Source organism: Centroberyx affinis, unplaced genomic scaffold (genome assembly GCF_046629955.1).
Source record: "Centroberyx affinis isolate AG114_WGS23_722 - 3 ecotype Tasmania unplaced genomic scaffold, CSIRO-AGI_Caff_v1 ptg002289l_1, whole genome shotgun sequence".
In the NCBI taxonomy this organism is placed as follows: Eukaryota; Metazoa; Chordata; class Actinopteri; order Beryciformes; family Berycidae; genus Centroberyx; species Centroberyx affinis.
This window is the reverse complement of record NW_027280565.1, coordinates 5,001-26,992: the sequence shown is the minus strand read 5'-3', so window position 1 is coordinate 26,992 and position 21,992 is coordinate 5,001. Positions and strand designations below refer to the sequence as shown.

General features: G+C 43.5%; 1 protein-coding gene across 1 annotated transcript in view; it reads left to right on the top strand.

The window, feature by feature from the left end:
• LOC139655501 (laminin subunit gamma-1-like) overlaps positions 1 to 21,992 on the top strand; it is a gene marked incomplete at its 3' end in the record, with an annotated part of 56,236 nt that overhangs the window by 31,133 nt on the left and 3,111 nt on the right. Inside the window, exons 2-3 of the mRNA XM_071532935.1 lie at positions 8,266 to 8,570; positions 16,572 to 16,702. Coding sequence (XP_071389036.1) covers positions 8,266 to 8,570; positions 16,572 to 16,702 — 436 coding nt within the window. The remainder of the gene's footprint in view (positions 1 to 8,265; positions 8,571 to 16,571; positions 16,703 to 21,992) is intronic.

The following is a 21,992-nucleotide window of genomic DNA, read 5'->3' as shown; positions in this document are numbered from 1 at the left end:
TAAGCCTGCTTCCAATAAAGGCCTGGGACCCTCTGCAGCTGAGGTAAATAAAGGCCCGGGCCAATATTAGAGGAAATACGGTAAACCTTTCAGCCTGAGCAAGTGGAACACCGAAATCCGGTCGGAGGAAACTTATGATGACGGAACGAAGAAAATAAAACGTTTATCAATAATTGTAAATTGGCAAAAATAATAGAGACTCGTTTTTTTATATATTGTCTGAATCTGCTTTGTCAAAGTCCAGTCTCCTCTACTGGAGCAACAGATTTAAGGCAGGGGAACACACTGCTCCTCGTCAGCGGGCGGGGAAACTGGTGTGTGTGTGTGTGTGTGTGTGTGTGTGTGTGTGTGTGTGTAATCCACTTTTATCAGCCTGTAGCAGAAGCTGTAAAAGTAATGAGCGATAAAACCAAGCTCTGTGTGGAACTGTAAACCGGAAAATGTGTTGAAACCTGGATGGTGCAGAACATGAAAACCTGCAGCCTGTAAACTCCAGACAGGCGTGTGACGCTCTGACTTCGACTTCATTAATTCATCGCTTTGCGGTGAAGATTACAGAAACAGAGCCGAATTTTTACATAGAAACACTGAATCCATAGAAGAGCACATTTGGACACGTGGACAAGAAACATAAAAGATTAAAAGGAGTTCAAAGATCAGCTAAATTAGATTAAATGATGCTCGTTGGCATGTTAAAGGCAACGTTATGACTTTGATTTAAACTGTGAAGTCAGATGGGAATTCTCACTAATGCTTGAGCCGCTCTTTCATAAACCAAATATTAAATAATTTCCAAACAGGATGGAAAACTACCAGCAACCAAATTCTGGTTGATCTTTCCTGGTAAGTTTGAGAAGCAGTCTTCTCTAGCAGCCGTGGGTTTGGAGATCCTGCTGAAACTTTATTGCTCCCTGTAGGGAAATTCTCTTCTTCTCTTGCCTTCCTCCACAGCGAGGTCAGAGGTCAGGGTCAGACGCAGAGCAGCCTGGAGCTGACAAGGCTAGGAGAGAACCCAAAGTGCTTCCATCTACAAAACAATTGTGGAAAAACCTATTTAGAGCAACTAGAGCAAAGATTGAAACATTGGTTGCTGTTGGTAACTGTAAAATTTGCAGCTTATTTCCAACAGACATGAGACAGAGGCCTACCTGGCCCTACACCAAATAAAGCTTTACAATAAATGTTCATCTTAATGTTAGGTGTAGAGGAACCTATGACGACTTTGAACTATAACCTACTTGTCTAAAATGTGTTTAAATATATGATATTAGAGGCTTACCTTTTCACTGTAGGAGTTTTAAGACAGGTGAAGGGCCGTCTTAAAGTTAAGGAAAAAATCAAGAACAAATTTGACAACTTTCATTTCAAGAATACCATTTATTCCTAAGTTTTTTCTTAGGAAGAAACATAAGAAGAAAGTTAAGAAAATATATAAGAACTGTTTTTGAGAATAGCAGACTAAAGTTAAGAAAAAAATGTCACTTGAGAACATTTTTTTTCTTAAGAGGGTTTTGTGAATCCGGCCCCAGGCCTTTAGGCTTCAAAAAGGGCAGAAAATGTCCATTTTTGTCCGTTTTTTTTTTCCACTCACAGAACAATCGCATGGTGTCAGAAGACTTGCGTTATGCTGCAGCTGTACGGAGACATTTATGGACATTTATGGACATTTATGGACATTTATGGACATTTTTCCCCCATTTTGAAGCCTATAGGACTGGACTCCATTTACTGCAACTGTTTGTCAGAAGCTTCTCCTGCTGTATGAAGACAAAAAAAACACTCATCCGCTCTTTTACTGGCATGAGGATGAGTAGATAATGATAATTTCTGTTCCTTATATGTATAAAGCAGAGCGGATGGGGAGTTCCCTTCTCACATCTCCATCCTGCCCCCCCCCCCCCTCCCCCTCCCTCCCTCCAAGAATATCTCCTCAAGAAATCTAGTCATTTCCAGCCAGTCGGTCGTCTTTTTATCTCTGCATGGGCTTCCATATCTGGACAGGAAAAAAACTCCCAGCATGCCTCCTTCTCTTGACATGGACAGTCTGCGCCTGTGTCACCTCGCTCTCTCTCTCGCTCTCTCTCTCTCTCTCTCTCTCTCTCTCTCTCTCTCTCTCTCTCTCTCTCTCTCTCTCTCTCTCTCTCTCTCTCTCTCTCTCTCTCTCTCTCCCTTCGTTTCTTCTCTGTGGAGTCTTTCTCTCCGGCTCTGTGGTCGGCCCTCCCTTCGTCCGGCGTCGATCTGCCCAGCGGAAACACATTCCAGCCGGTTCATTCCTACCCCCCCCCCCCACCACCACCACCACCACCAACCCCCCCATCCCACCCCCATCCCACCGTGACATGCTTGAGGAGTGGGCAGGTGGCTGGAGTCCCTCCCCAAGTTCTCGGCTGTCATTCAGAGGAAAGGTCTTTTCATGTTAAAAGTGGAGCTGGGCCCCTGGGAGGAGTTTCAAAGGGTCAGCGCTCTACAATGGCAGGCTTAGGTCCTTAAACCTCCACCAGTTAATTGACCATTATCTTAGCAGCTTAGGGTTTATGGGAGAACTTGATTAGAAAAGTGTAAAAAAAATAAAAAAATAAAAAAGTTTGGGAGTGTTTGTTCTCAGTTGTGTAGGGGCAGGGTTCGACAAGCACAAGCTGACATTTTCCATCTTGTTCTTTGGTATTTTTGGCTTAAACTACAAGAATTATTCCAAGTTTCTTTTTTTTACAATACAATTCAATATACTTTATTGTCCTCAAATGCTGCACATATAACTGCCTCCATAGTAGTAATAGTAAAAAAACAACATATAACAAAGCAACACATACTGTAGCAAATCACAACCACATATTACACATTGCACATATTACGCATATTGCATATATTACACAACCAGTGATAAGAACACCATGAAGCTATTGCACAACCCCTGCAGCCTCAAGCAACATTATTTTAAATTTTTATTGAGGTTGGCACAAATGAGTTTTATAAGTGGACTTTTGTGGTTTTGTATCTTTGAAAGCAGCTGTTGTAGCAGTCAGCAGATTCCCTCTTTTTTTTCCAGCCTCAGATCACGCTGGAAGTGTCCTTTGAGTCTCGTGTTGATCGTCACTAACGAATCCTAAATGTTGCTCTGTCAGCGGCTGAAAGCCTCCTTGTCTTGTTGACCTGCATGTGGATCCTGGAGCTCCATCTGTGGTGATCCAGATCGGAGTTCAGAGGGTTTAATGGCGACTTGGCATCTAGAGCAGACTGTTTAGGCCGAAGTTAAACATTCCTAACGGTTAGCATATCATTGCTGTCATGGGAAAACTATGAAACAGCAATTTTTGTGTTTTTTTTTGTTTTTTTTACTTGAACTGAAAGTTTCCATGGTTCCTCGTGTCGAGCGAATTTCTCTTTTTTTTTGAATCCCATGTTTCATATGCCTGCATCATATGGGGGGACACGAGAAGTCCCACAGCCCGGCCTTTGTTTGCGCTCTCGACTGTAAAATTCTTCTGCTCATCAATACACCGATTGTTCTGTAAGAAGAGCCGGAATTCCTCTTGGCTTTATGCTGCAGAGCGCCGCGGGCCAGCAGAGCCGGGCCGTCCCGCGGGTGACTTCATATCTCCGACGTGCCGCCGCCGCTCGCCGCCGCTCGGGCCGGTCAGAGCGGTGATTCTCAACCTTTTTCATATCGAGGACCCATAATTTAGTCCATATTTGGGCCATGGACCACCGTTTGATGAGATTTTGTCTCTTAGACCCAAATCTGAGAATATTTGTATTGTCAGATATGATTTTGTCCAGAATCCCATGACTGTCTGTATTGTAGAGAGATAACAGTCATTCTTCTACATTCTCTAATTGTGTTAAATGAAATAATAGTGAAGGTTAAACAAGTCATAAATTTGCTGGGGACCCCCTGGAACCCCCCTCAAGGACCCCTGGTGGTCCCCGGACCCCACGTTGAGAACCACTGGGTTAAAGGACTCCTCTCCTGCCTTCCCTCCCTGCTTCACATCACTGTACATGCTTGTTGGGAGATACTTGATATTTTTGCTTGGTCTTGGTTGTTTTTCAAAGTAAATATTCTGAACCAAACGTTGTCTAAATGTTACGAGTTTCTCACTCTGACGCATCGGTTTCCGTGACACGCGTGAGCCGGCAGAGTCCTGAGTCCTGAACCATGGAGGAGTCTGCTGGTTTTTATATTCCAGCCGGTCCCTGCAGCAGCTGAATTCACTGATTTCAACTTCAGCCAAAGAGGGAGGAAATAACCAGAGAAATCATCTTCCATGGCCAGGGGCAGACTTAGTGATTTGGGGGCCCTAGGCAAAGGCAAGCATGGGGCCCCCTGAATCCCAACCCTCTCCCTCTTTAATCCATCCTTTCTACATATTACTATCAAGTTGGGGCTGAGAAAACTGTGCATGCAAGGGCACTTTTTGTTGTTTTTTTGTTTTGGGTGTTACTTCTCTCTCAGCTACTGATGCAGTGGCAAGAAAAATTTGCTTAAGTACCGAAATAATAACAAACTAGTAGACAAGTAGCAAAATCGCACTAGAAGGGGAATAACCCACTACAGCTTGACTGATTAGGGTGGGTGACCATGACTGAAGATTGAAAGTAGTAGAAAATAGTTCTATTCTTGTCTTTTTTGGGGGCCCTCTGGCTGCCTGATGGTAAGACCGGCCCTGTCCATGGCACAGGGAGCGGACATCACTGACTTGGACTAAATATTGGCTCTTGGCCTTTTGAAACCGCTCAAAAACCCCATCGTTTAAATTCAAAAGCAAGTTGGCACCAGTGAGAAGATGAGCTTTCTTCCTCCTTTTCCCTCTGTGCTGAAAAGGTTTCTGCACGTACAGTTTCTGTTTGACAGCAGTGACGTTTCTTCCAAAGCCCCTCCATGTTTTCTGATGCACTGATTCTCAACCTTTTTCATAGCAAGGACCCCCAATTCAGACCCATTTGATAAGATTGTGTCTCTTCAACCCAAATCTTTTATTGTTAGATAAGTTTTCCAGAACTCCATGACTCTCTGTATTGCAGGCAGAGAGATAACAGAGAAACTATGATCAGAGAAATCATTCTTCTTCATTCTCTAATTGCGTTAACTTCTTGGAAATGAAATAATGCTGAAGTTTAACAATTCATCAATTTGCTGGGGACCCCCTCAAGGACCCCTGGTGGTCTCCGGACCCCACGTTGAGAACCACAGCTCTAACGAGTTAACGTGTGGACCCCCCCCCCCCCTTCCCAGCAGCCACCTGTGTTCACCATTGAAGCCTCTTTTGTCTCCCCCGCCTCCTTCCTCCAGGCCGGTCCCTCTTTGTTGTTTGCCTCTCTGCTCGGCCTCTTGATTGCTGCGCCAACAGATGCTGTTTGTCTTGTTTGTGAGGATGTGGGGGGGCGGCGGGTTTCCAGATGAGATGTCAATGACAGAGTCTGTTCCCGGACCCTGAGCCGCTCTTCAGACGGCCTGCTCATGAACCGCTTCACGCCGTGAAAAGGAGTGAGAAGGAGGATTTGAGCGAGTGCAGATGTTAGCCTGAGTGTCGGGTACAGCTGAGGCTCTCGGCACGTTTTGTCAGACCAATCCTCTCGTTCTGAGAGAATCGCTCTTTAGGGGGACGGGATTCAAATCCAAGATGGAGCACGACGCCTCGGTCTCAGCGTGATGTTTTGAATTCATCTCACACACCCTGCAGTAAAATATATATATATATACAGCTTCTAATTAACCTTGACCTGCGAAGCTTGTCTGGTCAACACAGGTTCCTCAGAAACAAGGTTATTATAGTTTTGCGTTTTTCATTAGTTTTTTTTTTTATTTCGTTTTGAATTTCAGTTTAGTTTTAATTCGTTTTTTAAAGCGGGTTTGCTAGTTTTGTTTAGTTTTTTATTTTTTGAAAATGCTTTATTTTAGTTTAGTTTTTATTAGTTTCAGTGTTAGTTTTAGTCTTTTTTTGTAATATGGGGTATTTGTTAGGGGTGAGATTCAAAAAGAAAAAAAAAATTGGAAGATAGATTTCATATCCACCCAAAATACTAGGCTTATGTGTGAAATAAATTGACAAAGACGAAAACTAAAGACATTTTCTCTATAATTTTAGTTTATTTTAGTTAGTTTTGTTAGTTTTTTAGTTAGTTTTTTAGTTATCATTTTTTTCGTAAAGCCTCGTTTTTATTTTATTTCAGTTAACGAAAAATGTTTTTTCACACCTAGTTTTCGTTACTTTGTTAGTTTTCGTTAACGATAATAACCTTGCTCAGAAGTCAGCAAGTTCATTGTCATGGTGGCCGTGGCAACACACACACACACACACACACACACACACACACACACACACACACACACACACTTAAAGACACACATTGGGACTGCTAGGGTGGAGGAAACCCGTTTGTTTGCAGTTGCCTCTTTGTTTCCTGTAATATACCGATTCCTTTTGTGTTGGTCACATCAGTGTTATCAGCCACACGGCCACACGGCTTCACCTATATTTGCTCTCGACACAATGGCCCCCTGTCCCGGCCCCTTTTAGCCGAGCTGTTTACAGAGCAAATTCTTTGCTAGAGCAAACAGCGGTACCCCCCGCCGCCCGGCTGAAAGATGGTGTCACTTCTTCTTCACACAGCGAGTGACGTTTCCCCCCCGTAACATTTCCCCCCCCCCCCCCCCCGTGTGTGTGTTCCTGCTCATACGGTCTGGTCTTCATCCTCCTGCAGCTCCCGGCCTGCTCAGACACGCCAAGTATGTTCAGGAGGAGAGGAGGAGGAGAAGAAGAAGAAGAAGAAGAAGAAGGGCCTCTAGTGTGACAGGCGGGCGGGTGGAGGAGAAGTCGTGCCGCAGTGTGAATCTGTACGGTTTAAATAAGACGTTGGGAAAAAAAGCGTTGGGTGGATTGTGGAACGCAATAAAAACAAACTGCAGCTGATTAGCGTTGCTGCTTCTCCGTGTGGTTTTCTGGTTTGGGAGCGTCCCGCCATCATCTGCTGTGAGGATTTTATTATCCATAACTGAGATGTTTGGTTATTCACTAATAGAAAACACTTGGGTTTGTGGTCCACAGTGTGTAGATAATATACAGTGCTTACTTCTATTTACTGCAGTGGGACTCTGGGGATTTTGTTTGACCACACAGTTATTGTTAAAGCCCCGCGCCAATTCCCGCACACACTTATCAGCTCTGCATTGATTTATTAAAAAGAGTCGACGTTTCAGTCACAAGGACCTATCAATCATAAAGTGACATAGTGCTTACATACAGCCCATGATTGCGTAATAGTCCACAGCTGTGTTGGAGGAGTGTCCATGATCCCACACAACAGCTCACTCATTCAAGATTCCCTCAACTGTCAAAACATACAATATCTATAATCGTACACATTCAAAATCCTTTTGATATTACTAATAAGCAAAACATTTTTTTCAGGTTAGTGGTATATATATATAAGACATAGCCCAAGTCTACAGTATGCAAATCCCCCATGGGGTCCTATAACTTCAAATTCATCCATGTACAAATATACAAAATATATACTGTATATACCAAAACACATTTTCAGGAGGACATGCCCACCCAAAAAAAGGGGAAACAGAAAAACAAAAACACCAAACAAAACAACAAAAGACGAAAGAAGTCTATCTCTATGTAAAATAGTTTATACCATGGTAGAAAAAAACGTTTTATATATAAAACACGCAGGTCAAAAAAAATCTATTTAGGGATTGACAGTAGGTTGGATTTGTATCACAGGACATTTCACAGGAAGACCCTGAGATCCAGGTCCTCGTTCACTCGTCCCAATGGTGTGAGAGTCTCTACTTCAGTAACTTTCCCATAGCACAAAATAAAAAAAACAGGAGAGATTGTGTGAGAGAGATGTCCCATCCCAATGTGTTTTTTAGCAGGTTCTGGAGTGTAGCAGCTCAAAGTGTTCCCACATGTTCAACTATCGTACGTTTTGACCCCTGGTCTTCATCAGGTGTCTGATATAGTTGAATAAATATGGTAACATTCAATAAATGGGAGCGGTGAATGTGTGAGTGTTGGAAGCAGTGTGTGTTGTTCTCCTTTTTGAAGCCATAGCACAAACAGACCATAATATTCCAGCACCTGCAGGGGTCGAAGGGCTTTAAAACTCACTTTCAGGTTGTGTACTTTGTTTTGGAGCAAAGCCAGAGACTCTTGCAGGAGGAGATAAGTTGTCGATAAAGATAGATTACTTAATTCCTCCTTTCAGCGCCTGTTATGCTAAATATCCCATTTTTCTCCCTTCTTCCTCCAGGCAAGGCCTTCGACATCACGTACGTCCGGCTGAAGTTCCACACCAGCCGCCCGGAGAGCTTCGCCATCTACAAGCGTATGAGCGAGGACGGGCCGTGGCTGCCCTACCAGTACTACAGCGGCTCCTGCGAGAAGACGTACCAGAAGACGAGCCGCGGCTTCATCCGCACCGGCGAAGACGAGCAGCAGGCGCTCTGCACCGACGACTTCAGCGACATCTCGCCTCTCACCGGCGGCAACGTGGCGTTCTCCACCCTGGAGGGCCGGCCCAGCGCCTACAACTTCGACAACAGCCCCGTCCTGCAGGTGAGGAGAGCGGGCGGATGTCCAGAGATGTGGGGAGAAAAAGATACGGGCCTGAGAGTCACGTCACTACATAACGTCACATTTACCTCGATAACGATAAATGAAACGACAATTTCTTTATTTTTCTAACCCCTGGTGCTGAAATATTACATTCACTAACATTCATTAGTGTCATAAATATAAAGAGTATGCTTTTATTTTGAAGGTGAAACCCCCTTACCTCCGGTCTTATTCTGTCTGACATGTGACTCTCAGTTTAACTGAAGCAACACAAATGAAACCGTTTATGCAAAGTTTGCCACTTGACAAATGGATTTACTGAACAGACCGACTTTTGGGATTTTGATGAGAGAGTGTCCGTGTCGGTTTTGGTAAATTTGAAGTATTATCATCCAGCTCCACTTTTTTTTACTGTAATACCAGCCAGATATATTTTTAAAATTAAAAATAGTAAACGAAGAATTTTTCCAAGAGATTAATCACCAATTAAATTATTAAATAACAAAAACAGTAAAAGTAACAAAAGTAATTAAGTAACAGAAAAATAATTCCTTCCCCTCCCCTGTCATGTATTATTTTGTGTGTGTGTGTGTGTGTGTGTGTGTGTGTGTTGCTCTGCCTTCACTGTCTACTGACTATCATTGTTTCTGTGTTTATGTCACTTGTGTTTCTGAGGAAACCAGCAAAATATCACCTTAGCCAATTAAAAACAGAACTTTTCGCATACATTCATATATTTTTCTTCACATTTCTCATTCAGCTGTGCGTCCCTCTTCCCTTAAAGTGTGACAGCAAGCTACAATCTACAGTAACAGTGTTGTGTAACGTTTGTTGGTCTGTAACATCCCCACTATCTGTCCTGTCCAAGTTATTCTACTCTAACCAACCATCATGTAGAGTCCTGTTCTACTCTAACATCTATTTGTGCGGCACAAATGTGAGTTTTGGGGTTTTCCAGCCCCTGTGGCCTCTGGATAAACCAGTTGTCCCCCCTGAGGAGCTCAGTGTTTATTTCCCTCTGGGTTCTGGTTTTATTCCCACGGTGAACGCACATCACCGGACCGGACAGCTGGCGCGCCTCACCGCTGGGAGCAGGAGGAACGTAAGGCGGGGAGCACGGCTGGTGGATTCTGGGATTTGCCAGCCGCTGCAGCGTGTAGACAAACAGGCCGGCATCCTGTCCCGGTTACAGAGCGGAGCGTAACACTAAAACCCTGCAGGGCCTGTTCCCGGGGTCATGGTGATGCAGCAGGTAGAAGCAGGGCTGCTCGATAATTCAATAATCTGGTTTGTGGTCTTAGTGAATCATAAGGTGATGATGTGGGGATTTGGGGGAAATTCTGCTGTCTGAACTGATGGGAACAAGCTCACTTTATTTAAAAACTCTGACAAAATGAGTTATGAAACACATAAGGAATGTTATTTGAAAAAATCTGTTTTGTTTGACATCGCACATCAAGATATTTTACTTGGTATGTAAAGTGTGTTATTTAATAAAATGGCTGTGCATTATGGGAATTATCAGCGCGGTTGGAAGGCTGCAGTTGATGCTGCTCACCCAGTGAGGCACGGCGTCTGGACAGCGTCCGGCTTTCTGACTTGTGTCAGTTGTGTCGGTTTGTGTCAGTTTTTTTCTGACTGTTTGTGTCAGTTTGTTTCTTGCTTCACGGTGGAAACTCTGTTTTCATTGCAGACTGAGTTAAAATTCAGTCTCAGTTCTCCTCTGACTGTCTCAGCTGTTGGAGTCAGCAGCTTGTTCAGCTTGTTCAGTTGGTTCAGGTTGTTCAGGTTGCTCAGGTTGTTCAGGTTGTTCGGTTCGCTCAGGTTGCTCAGCTCGCTCAGGTTGCTCAGCTCGTTCAGGTTGTTCAGCTCGTTCAGCTCGTTCAGGTTGTTCGGTTCGCTCAGGTTGCTCAGCTCGCTCAGGTTGCTCAGCTCGTTCAGGTTGCTCAGCTCGTTCAGGTTGTTCAGGTTGTTCGGTTCATTCCGGTTGCTCAGCTCGTTCAGGTTGTTCAGGTTGTTCGGTTCGTTCAGGTTGCTCAGCTCGTTCAGGTTGTTCAGCTCGTTCAGGTTGTTCAGGTTGTTCGGTTCGTTCAGGTTGCTCAGCTCGTTCAGGTTGTTCGGTTCGTTCAGGTTGCTCAGCTCGTTCAGGTTGTTCGGTTCGTTCAGGTTGCTCAGCTCGTTCAGGTTGTTCAGGTTGTTCGGTTCGTTCAGGTTGTTCAGGTTGTTCGGTTCGTTCAGGTTGCTCAGCTCGTTCAGGTTGTTCAGGTTGTTCGGTTCGTTCAGGTTGCTCAGCTCGTTCAGGTTGTTCAGGTTGTTCGGTTCGTTCAGGTTGCTCAGCTCGTTCAGGTTGTTCAGGTTGTTCGGTTCGTTCAGGTTGCTCAGCTCGTTCAGGTTGTTCAGGTTGTTCGGTTCGTTCAGGTTGCTCAGCTCGTTCAGGTTGTTCAGGTTGTTCGGTTCGTTCAGGTTGCTCAGCTCGTTCAGGTTGTTCAGGTTGTTCGGTTCGTTCAGGTTGTTCAGGTTGTTCAGGTTGTTCAGGTTGTTCGGTTCGTTCAGGTTGCTCAGCTCGTTCAGGTTGTTCAGGTTGTTCGGTTCGTTCAGGTTGCTCAGCTCGTTCAGGTTGTTCAGGTTGTTCGGTTCGTTCAGGTTGCTCAGCTCGTTCAGGTTGTTCAGGTTGTTCGGTTCGTTCAGGTTGCTCAGCTCGTTCAGGTTGTTCAGGTTGTTCGGTTCGTTCAGGTTGCTCAGCTCGTTCAGGTTGTTCAGGTTGTTCGGTTCGTTCAGGTTGCTCAGCTCGTTCAGGTTGTTCAGGTTGTTCGGTTCGTTCAGGTTGTTCAGGTTGTTCAGGTTGTTCAGGTTGTTCGGTTCGTTCAGGTTGCTCAGCTCGTTCAGGTTGTTCAGGTTGTTCGGTTCGTTCAGGTTGCTCAGCTCGTTCAGGTTGTTCAGGTTGTTCGGTTCGTTCAGGTTGCTCAGCTCGTTCAGGTTGTTCAGGTTGCTCAGCTCGTTCAGCTCGTTCAGGTTGCGGGTTCGACGCCTGCCAACTGTTGCGGCTGGTTGCTAGGCGACGCCCCCGGGTTTCCCACTGCTGCTCCCGCTCCGCCTGGCTCCACAGAGCTGCAGCTGGACGGGCTTGTTATGTGGAGCTCGCTCGCCCGCTCTCTCTCTCTCTCTCTCTCTCTCCCTCTCTCACACTCACTTTTTCAGTTTTTCTCACTCTCTTGCTCCCACATACTCTCTCTCTCTCTCTCTGTCTCTCTCTCTCTCTGTGTGTCTGTCTGTCTCTCTCTCTCTCTGTCTCTGTCTGTCTCTCTCTCTCTCTCTCTCTCTCTCTCTCTCTCTCTCTCTCTCTCTCGCTCTCTCTCTCTCTCTCTCTCTCTCTCTCTCTCTCTCTCTCTCTCTCTCTCCCGAATGTGTTTCCCATTTCCCTTCGTTCCCTTCTCTCTTCTCTTTCTTCCCTCTTGTCACCTCTTTCTAGCTCCTTTCCTCCTTTCTATCCCCTCTCCTCTCTCCTTCCCTCCTCCCTTCTTCCTTCCCTCCCATTTTCTCCTCCTCCCTCTCCTCTCCCTCCTCTCTTCTTCCCTTCCTCTTCTCCCTCTCTCTCTCCCCTCCTTCCTCTATCTCTCCTCTCCCTCTCTCCCCTCCCTTCCCTGGTTAATACCCTTCCTTCCTCCTCCTCCTCCTCCTCCTCTCCCAGTGTGTTTGTGTTTCCACATTAGACAGATAGATCTGGTATTTCTGGGAAGCTTCTCCTCTCTCTGCCTGGATACTGCTGAACTCTGCACTCCCACTCTGTCTTACTGTAATGTTGCTCATGTGGGAATTGAAGCTTGTTCTACTGTATTCTATTCTGAGAGTCATCCAGACAGATGAAGAGTAAAGTAAAGCGGGTGTAGCGTCTCTGCTGAATGAATCTAAAGGAAACTGCCGGGTGTTTCTTCAGATCCAGATATCTTCCTCCTGGGTGTTGGTTTTTTTTTTTTTTTTCCTGCGTAATGCTCTGCCTCTCCTCCTGCAAATGAACAAATTTAGCCCGGCCGCCATGTACTTCCTTATTTGACTTGTTGGCACATAGCTATTTATACCAAAGCCCGGGACTCTTTTAGCTGTCGGAGGCGTCAGACGCTCGTTTGTCGGGACTCTGACATTCCCGCTGTCCGGCATGTGTGAGGCTCTCTGGGAAACCACCGGCCGGCAAACACTGCCGAGGCTTTCGGTGCGGCGTCAGTTTGGCAGAGAACCAGCCATCACCAGGACTCTCTTACTAACTTCTAGATCACATTAGACTTTATTGCCCCGAAGCAAATTTGTCTTGGACACGACAGTGGCTGCTAAAATACACACAGAATACACAGAAATACACACCATTTTCCACACTTGTCCGTCCATGAAACATAACTGTACTGACTGGCTTCTTCTCATTGCTGGTAATGGTGAGAACTGGTCTACACTGGCCAGTCAAAAGTTTGGACACTTCACATTTTTCTTTATTTTTACTATTTTGCCACATTTTAGAATAACAGTAAAAACATCAAAACTATGAAATATCACAAATGGAATTATGCAGCGAGCAAAAAAGTGTTAAACAAATCAAAACTATCGTATATTTTAGATTCTTTGCCTTGATGGAAAGGCAAAGGCTTTGGAAAGAAATTCATACATAGGATCAACTTCACTATTTATATTATAAGCCAAAATTGCGTATATTTAGGATGATAAAATATGAATATGGTACTGAGAATTATGTTGTATATAATTTATCTAAAAAGCGAAGAGCCTTATGTGCCCAGCTGAGATCTGGAATTTTACCTTACAGTTGAAACTGGACGGTTTGTCAGTCTGGAAGAAGAAAAGCGGATTTGTTCAATGTGTTTGACTGATATAGAAAATGAGTTTCACTTTGTTTTCTATTGCCCTTTTTACTGGGAACTGCACAATACTTTATTTAGTAAGATAAAAACAGATATTGATTTTGTAAATATGGATGATGCACAAAGATTGAGTCGGCTGTTCGCTCATGAAACATTTAGATTAGCTAGTTACCTGGAGAAAGCCTGGGAGAGGAGAAGAAAAGCTCTTTATCAAGATAAACTGGAAGTTTGTAGCAGTTCTTTTCAGTGGATTGTTCATTTGAAACCTATCATTTCAAATATGTTATTTGAAAGAATATAGTAGTACTTTATAATGTGGTAATTTATTTTATTTTATTTTTTTGCTCTTATATGTATCACCGGAAGATGTATGTTTTGTAAAATGGTGTGTCCTGTAATCCCATGTGGGATGGGCCAGACGTTTGGCATGACACAGAAATAAAAAATAAACTAACTAACTATAAACTATATTTGCATAAGCCTTGAGATCAAAACGGCTTTAAGAGAATGAGAAACACAGAACATCCAATCAGCTGTTTCCAAACTTTTGACTGGTGGATCAGATCCTGGGATTGAAGGAAGAAACCTGTAGCTGCTGGAAGACTGCCAGGCCGGGCGGTTAGGAGACCAGATAGACCGAGTTAGACCCTGTTAGACCCTGTTAGACCCTGTTAGACCCAGTTAGACCCAGTTAGACCCTGTTATACCCTGTTAGACACTGTTAGACCCTGTTAGACCCAGTTAGACCCTGTTAGACCCAGTTACACCCAGTTACACTCAGTTAGACTCAGTTAGACCCTGTTAGACAGAGTTAGATCCAGTTAGACCGAGTTAGACCCAGTTAGACCGAGTTACACCCAGTTAGACCCTGTTAGACAGAGTTAGACAGAGTTAGATCCAGTTAGACCCTGTTAGACCCAGTTACATCCAGTTACACCCAGTTACACTCAGTTAGACCCTGTTAGACCCAGTGAGACCCAGTTAGACCGAGTTAGACCCAGTTAGACCGAGTTACATCCAGTTAGACCCAGTTAGACCCTGCTAGACCCAGTTAGACCCAGTTAGACTTTATGAATCCTGAGAGGATCTCAGGTGTGAGAGAACCACCCGGCTCTGGCCAGCTGAGCAGCAGCTGTGTTCCAGTTCCTTCAGCTGTGCTGGATCCACCGCTGAGAAAATGTTTAAACCAACGACAGTTCATCATCAGAGCCGTTTGTCAGCCAGAGCCAGAGTCTCTCTGCCAAGAAGCAGAAATGTACAGGAAGAGCAGAGCTGGAACAGATTAACATGAGCACAGGACATGCTGACTCACACGGGACAGAACATCTTACTCTACAGCAGTGACTCTCAACCTTTTCTATATCAAGGACCCCAAATGTAGAATATATTAGAGCCACGGACCCCCATCTGATGAGATTTCTGAGAATATTTTTATCATCAGATTTGATTTTGTCCAGAATTCCATGACTGTCTGTATTGTAGGTAGAGAGATAACAGAGAAGCTATGATCAGAACAGTCATTCTTCTACATTCTCTAATTGTGTTAACGTCTTGTAAATGAAATAATGCTGAAGTTTAACAATTCATCAATTTGCTGGGGACCCCCTGGAACCCCCTCAAGGACCCCTGGTGGTCCCCGGACCCCACGTTGAGAACCACTGCTCTCCAGGACGGCCTCCCATTCAAACTGCTGGATATCCGGAGAAACTTGGTGACATGAAATTCATCAGTCAATATTTCTTTCAGTTATCTTTATTTGAGCAGTTTAACAGAAATCCATATATAATGATATAAGGCTCTTTTATAACAGATAAACATATAAGAACGTTAGAAATACATTTTAAAGATACACATGTATATATGAATATAGGAATAAACAAATAAGTAAAAAAACACAACCCTCCCCCCTTTTTATCAGTGAATATTTCAAAAACACTAATGATTCTGTCCTTGTAAACACAAATGTTTAGTAAGTCTAATTATTACAGACACACAGTAAAAACAATAGAGTTTAAGTGAAGTGTGTCCAGGCGTCTCCGTCCAGCTGCGTCCGTCCGCCGAGACGCAAACAAACATGTTCCACATTCCTGGCAGTTATGTGAGGAGTTCACGTTTCTGTGTGAAGTTAGGCAGCAGAGAGGCGATCCGATCCGATCCGGTCCGATCCGAATCCGTTCAGACCGTCTGTCCAGAGGGAAGACGAGCCGGACGCATCTGGGACACTGATGGAAATATACTGAACACTTCATGCCATCCATCTTCAGGTTCATTGTAATGGACCTGTGTGTTAATCAGTCTCTGGATTTGCTCTGTGATTTTATGTTTTGTGGATAATTTGCATTCTGGTTTCGTTCCTGCTTTGGTTCCAGGTCTGGTTCCTGCTTTGGTTCCAGGTCTGGTTCCTGCTTTGGTTCCAGGTCTGGTTCTGCTGCAGGTCGCACTGCTGGAAACATTTTCTCTAGATGCTTCTTTACTATAAAATCAAATGATGTTTCCAAATCTCAGAGTCTGCAGTTAGTTTCTTCAGAGAGAGTTTGGTCCAAACTGGCTGCTGGTCACACTGGAGGAGGTGGTGGAGGAAAGATTTAGGAAAGCTTTAGTAACAGACTGATTCAACCCCGGTGTGTGAAGGAGCGATACAGGAGATCATTCCTGCCAGGTGCCATCAGACTACAATTCATCTGCCTTTGCCAGACCTGGTGACATTAAACTGTCTGTGGACTAACTTGTCAAGTATTTATATCTTTATTTATTCATTTAGTCACTTGCTTTTTAGCCATCATAGCCTCTTGTGTTCTTATCTGTTGTGTGTTAATGTATTTTGTCATCTGTGTGTCTTGGCTGCTATGACGACTCAATTTCCCTTCCGGGGTCAATAAAGTTTTCTATCTATCTGTCTAAAGTGGATTTGTGAACAAGGAGTTTTCGAATCAAAACCTTTCATCAGACTCAAACTCTGTAAATCTGCACACTCACATCTATTTAGAAAAACGTGTGATGATATGAATCGCAGTTTAAATCGCAATTGCAATATTCTGTCAAATAATCACACATTAGATTTTTGGTCTAAGTATTCCCAGCCTGTGTGTGTGTGTGTGTGTGTGTGTGTGAGCTGACAGTGTGTCTCGTTGTGTTGCAGGAGTGGGTGACGGCCACCGACATCAGAGTGACTCTGAACAGGCTCAACACGTTCGGAGACGAAGTTTTCAACGACCCCAAAGTCCTCAAGTCCTACTACTACGCCATCTCCGACTTCGCTGTGGGAGGAAGGTAAACTCACCACAACGATCTTTTAGAAAACATAACTGATAAACACAAAGTCGCTCCTAATAATAACTCCTCTGACCTGGGGCCGGATTCACCAATGTGTTCTTAAGATAGATCTTAAGAAATGACATAAGAGGAAATTTTAGGAAGTTCTTAAGAAGGCTCTTAAGTGCAATTCCTCAATATTTTCTTAGTAACAGTCTCATTTCTTACAAATTTCTTTAATTTTCCAACTTAAGAACTTCTCAGAATAGGGCCTGAATTAATTCTGGTTAATAAACTTTAGGCTTACTGCCATTGAGGCTAGGAGACAAGGCTAGGAGGCTAGGAGACAAGGCTAGGAGGCTAGGAGACAAGGCTAGGAGGCAACCCAAAGTGCTTCCATCTACAAAACAATTGGGGAAAAACCTATTTAGAGCAACTAGAGCAAAGATTTAAACATTGGAAACTGTAAAATTTGCAGCTTATTTCCAACAGACATGAGACAGAGGCCTACCTGGCCCTACACCAAATAAAGCTTTACAATAAATGTTCATCTTAATGTTAGGTGTAGGGGAACCTATGAAGACTTTGAACTATAACCTACTTGTCTAAAATGTGTTTAAATATATGATATTAGAGGCTTACCTTTTCACTGTAGGAGTTTTAAGACAGGTGAACTGTCTTAAAGTTAAGAAAAAAATTAAGAACAAATTTGACAACTTTCATTTCAAGAATACCATTTATTCCTAAGTTTTTTTCTTAGGAAGAAACATAAGAAGAAAGTTACGAAAATATATAAGAACTGTTTTTGAGAATAGCATTTTTTCCTAATTTTTTTTTTGAGACTTAAGTTAAGAAAAAAATTGCACTTTTTTTTCTTAAGAGGGTTTTGTGAATCCGGCCCCTGGACACAGAGACACAAACTGCTCATAAAACTTCACAGAGCAGCAGCTTGACGAGCTGCCAGTGGGTGATAATTTACAAAATCCATAAACACCATGTGGTATATGACTGCAAATTTGAAATTAATCAAAAATATATGCCATAACACAGACATACATGTCCAGATAAAAGTCAAGAGTATCACCTTCTGGGAAAAACTGCATTATCTTTCCGTTTTCCTTTTGCACTGCAGCTCTAGAAGCCTCATGGCAAACAGCCGGCGCTCCTCTGACTCCCAGAATCCCCCAAAATTTGGCCGTTTAAAATAACTGATGCATTTGAAAACACATCTGATGCTTCCAGTGCGTTTCAGGCTTTGCTCTCACAGTAAATGGCTCTGGATAAGAGACAGAGGCTGGAGGGAGATGCCAAGATAATACATTCTCATTAAACCAGGTGGAATATCAAAATTCAAGTCTTACATTTGATGAAGGAGAAGTAAAATGATCAACTTAGCATCTGGGGAAAAGAAAGTTTTGGGGAAAGTAACGGAGGGAGGCAGTTGTTTACATGTGAACCCTGGGTCATCAGCCTGGAGGTTTCATCAGGGTTCCTCTGGGTGCTGGAAGTCCTTGACAACACATTTTAATGTGGTGTTTTCAAGGTTTGGAAAGTGCTTGGATTTTGAATAAAGTGCTTGAAACTGCTTGAAATTGTAACATTAATTGCTTTACTTTCATAATAAATCGCTATCTGACTGAATAGTTCGATTTCTAGATAAAGAAATAGAATAAGTCGGAGAGAGAGAGAGAGAGAGACTAATTGTTTTTGCCTTTCGCACAAAATGAAGACGACTCCACTCTCACCTCTCTGTGCGTGTGTGTCAGTGTGTTTTGATGTGTGTGTCCTCTGATGGGACAGTGAAGTGAGTTTAAAAACAAAAAATACAAATCAGGGTTGAAACGAGGACCAAATCCTACATAATCGTTACAGCATTGCTGTCACAAAACATAATTTGGGTTGTTTATATCACAATAACATCTGATTTAATCTGATGAAGAAGTGTAACAATAATTTTTAGTATATACAGTACTGTGCAAAAGTCTTAGGCACCCTAGAGTTTTTATATAAATTTCTTAGAAGTCTTAGATGTTTATTTGTTTTCTGCATTAGTGCCAGTAGACTGCTGTTTATTGTAAATTTTTGATATTCAGAAATTTTTCATTTCATTAGTTTTGAAAGACTTTTGCACAGTACTGTATATGTATATAAATATGTAATTTACCACAGCTGTAAGGTGCTGGAAAAGCTTGAAAATGCACCTTGAAAATGCTTGAAAAGTGCTTGAATTTGACTTTGGAAAAGGTGTAGGAACCCTGTTTTATGGAACTTTCATCCTAAATCCTCGTCCCTGTGTCGTCCTGGAGAGTGAAGACAGACCAGGTTTTCAGGTTTTCAGGTTTTGAGGTTTTGAGGTTCTGAGGTTTTGAGGTTTGTGAACCTGCAGATGAAGCTCCAGCTCCTCCATCTAAACTCTGAGCTTCATATCTTCATGTCTGTCACCTGTGTCTCTGTGTCTGGACTGGAATCCCGTACCTGGGTGTCCTGGTGTTCAGAGAGACCGTCATGTAACCCGGAGGTCACACGTTTGATCCCGGCTTCCCGTCCGACTGTCCTCGAACTAAACCCTGAACCCCTTAAGCCGCTCTCTCTCTGTAGATCTCTCTGGAGATAAGGCAAACGGCAAAAACACCTAAACCCTCAGAATGTAAACACATCTGCAACAAGGAAGTTTTTCATGACTGACGACAGGAACGCTGGTTTCCTCCTGGACAAGTTTCAACAGATCAGGATCACAAAACTCACTCGGCTCACGGCAGACCGAGGAAACTTTTCACTCGAGTCAGTAAAACTCCCGATAAGCTGCGAGTCGGTGCCGATCGGTCACCGTGCGGTCCGGCACCGGAATCCGCATGAGAACTCCTTCCTGCAGGTCTGAGAAAGGGTTTTGGACAGGCGTGACCCGGCCGCCTGCGCCGCCGCAGCCTGCGCAGACATAATCTGTTTGAAATGTGGAGCAGATTTCCATTACACAGCCGGCATTCCTGGCATTCCTGGCTGGCAGGGCCGGATTACAGGGAGACCGGAATGGGGCGGACCGAGCGACATGACGGGCGGAAGAGCGGGGATGAGTCCTGATCTGGAGCACCTGTCAGGGCTCTGAACTGCAGGTCTTAACCTTTTATTGATCCAGGGAAGGTTCTCAGAACACCTCTTCCCTCTCTCAGCTCCGACCTGCTCGCTCAAACTGGGATCCGCCCAGTGCAACCAGGCTGGTTTTGTGTCAGTTTTGTCTTTAATGGGCGGCACACAGTGTAGAGAGGGGAGAGACTGGGGGGAGAGAGGGGAGAGACTGGGGGGAAGAGAGGGGAGAGACTGGGGGGAAGAGAGGGGAGAGACTGGGGGGAGAGAGGGGAGAGACTGGGACAAAGCTCCTGGGATTCAAACCCAGTTAATGAACTTTCAGACTTTGGACCAGTTAATGTTCTGGTCGTTTCACTTGATTATTATTTATCTAAGAACAGAGGTGGAAAGTAACTAAGTACATTTACTCAAATACTGTACTTAAGTACAATTTTGAGGTACTTGTACTTTACTTGAGTATTACCATTTTATGCTACTTTATACTTCTACTCCACTACATTTCAGAGGGAACTATTGTACTTTTTACTCCACTACCTTTATTTGATAACTTAAATTACTAGTTATTTTGCAGATTCAGATTATTAATACAAAATATAATCAACTCATAAATTGTGATGTATTATTATAGATTACTGTAAGCTACCCAGCAGTATATAAAGTAGTGGAAATCAGCCCCACCTTTTCCAGCTGCAACATTAAAGGGATGCTTACACATTAATGCATCAATAATTATATTATTAATTATATAATAATTATATTAGTATTATTCTGAAATGGGCCATTCTGTATAATGAGTACTTTTACTTTTGTTTCTTTAAGTACATTTTGATGCTAATACTCTTGTACTTTTACTTACTTACTTAGTATTTTTATACTATTTCTACTTTTACTTAAGTAAAAGATCTGAGTACTTCTTCCACCACTGTCTAAGAATGAAGAAATCTCACTCCTCCTGCAATGTGCACCGGTTCTGTTCATTGATAATGTCTTGATTTCTATGTGGACCAAAGCTTAAGTTCAGTTCAGTGTGTTGTCATTCCTCTCCTTACAGGTTAAATATAGTGCCCCGGGGCCATAGTGTAATATATAAAAACGGTAAATTAAAACAAAGCAATAAAAACAAGCAAAGCAAAAAAAAAAGCGCAAATGAAAGAATATAGATGTATATTTCAAGAACAGTGTGCAGGAATTTCTTCTCTCTTTCTTCACAAAGAAGATTGGATGTGGGAGTTGTTGTACTTTTCTTCTCCAAACTTGATTAATAAAGCCAAAAAGGCTGAAAGCTGTTAGTTATGAATGAAGAAGGCGTTTATTGGAAAGACTGTAGACATAATGATCACATCTCTATATTAGCAGAAGGATGTTTTTTGGTGAGTTTTTGGTGTCCGGGGCGTCGTGTCTGACCTGGAGGCGCGGGTCCAGGCGGTGAACAGACTCAGTCTTCCTTTCCTGCCGTCAGTTTTTCCACGGCCGCTCCGCCCGGCGACACCTGAAACAATAGCCGAGGGAGGCTGCCGGGGCGAGTCCCGTCTCGTTCGAGGGGCTCTCCTGCCCCCGAGGAGCCTTCACCCAGGGAAAAACCTCATCAGCGCCGCCGCGAACAATGGCAAAAATAAATTCCTGCAGCGACTGTTGCAATTTCCAAACTGCGAGAAGCTGCATGTCGCTCAGAGGGAAAACCGCTCCGACAAAGTGTTCAGGATCCGGGGAGAGGATCCACATCACAGCTTTCATTTTATTTTGAAGCATTTCATTCTCTCCTCGAACAAATCGTCTCCTGAACATTTGTTTTTAAACCTTGTAAAAGCAAACGTGGAGACATTAGTTTCAGCATGTATCAGAATTCATATTGCTGTCAGAATATTCAGCAAAAACATCACACTGTATTTCTTTGTTAATGTCACACACACACACTTAATAAGGAGTAACGGTGACCTATGGGACTGAACACTGTCAACACTATCCACTCAGAAGAATCTGTTCTGCCTTGCTGCTGTCAGTCAGATGCTTTTATTTCAGTTGAGAACCTATTTGCAGATGCTGGTAAATATAATCACGCTGCTTCCTGTCTCGGCCGCTTATCCTCTTTCACCGGTTCTCATTGAAAGGTCAGAGGTCACAGCAGTGATGCTGGAGCTCGTCTCCCGACAGATCAACCAGTTAATTATCTCTTTCAGTCAGTAATCAAGCACTTTTGATGTGTTCAGATCTTTATATCTTACAG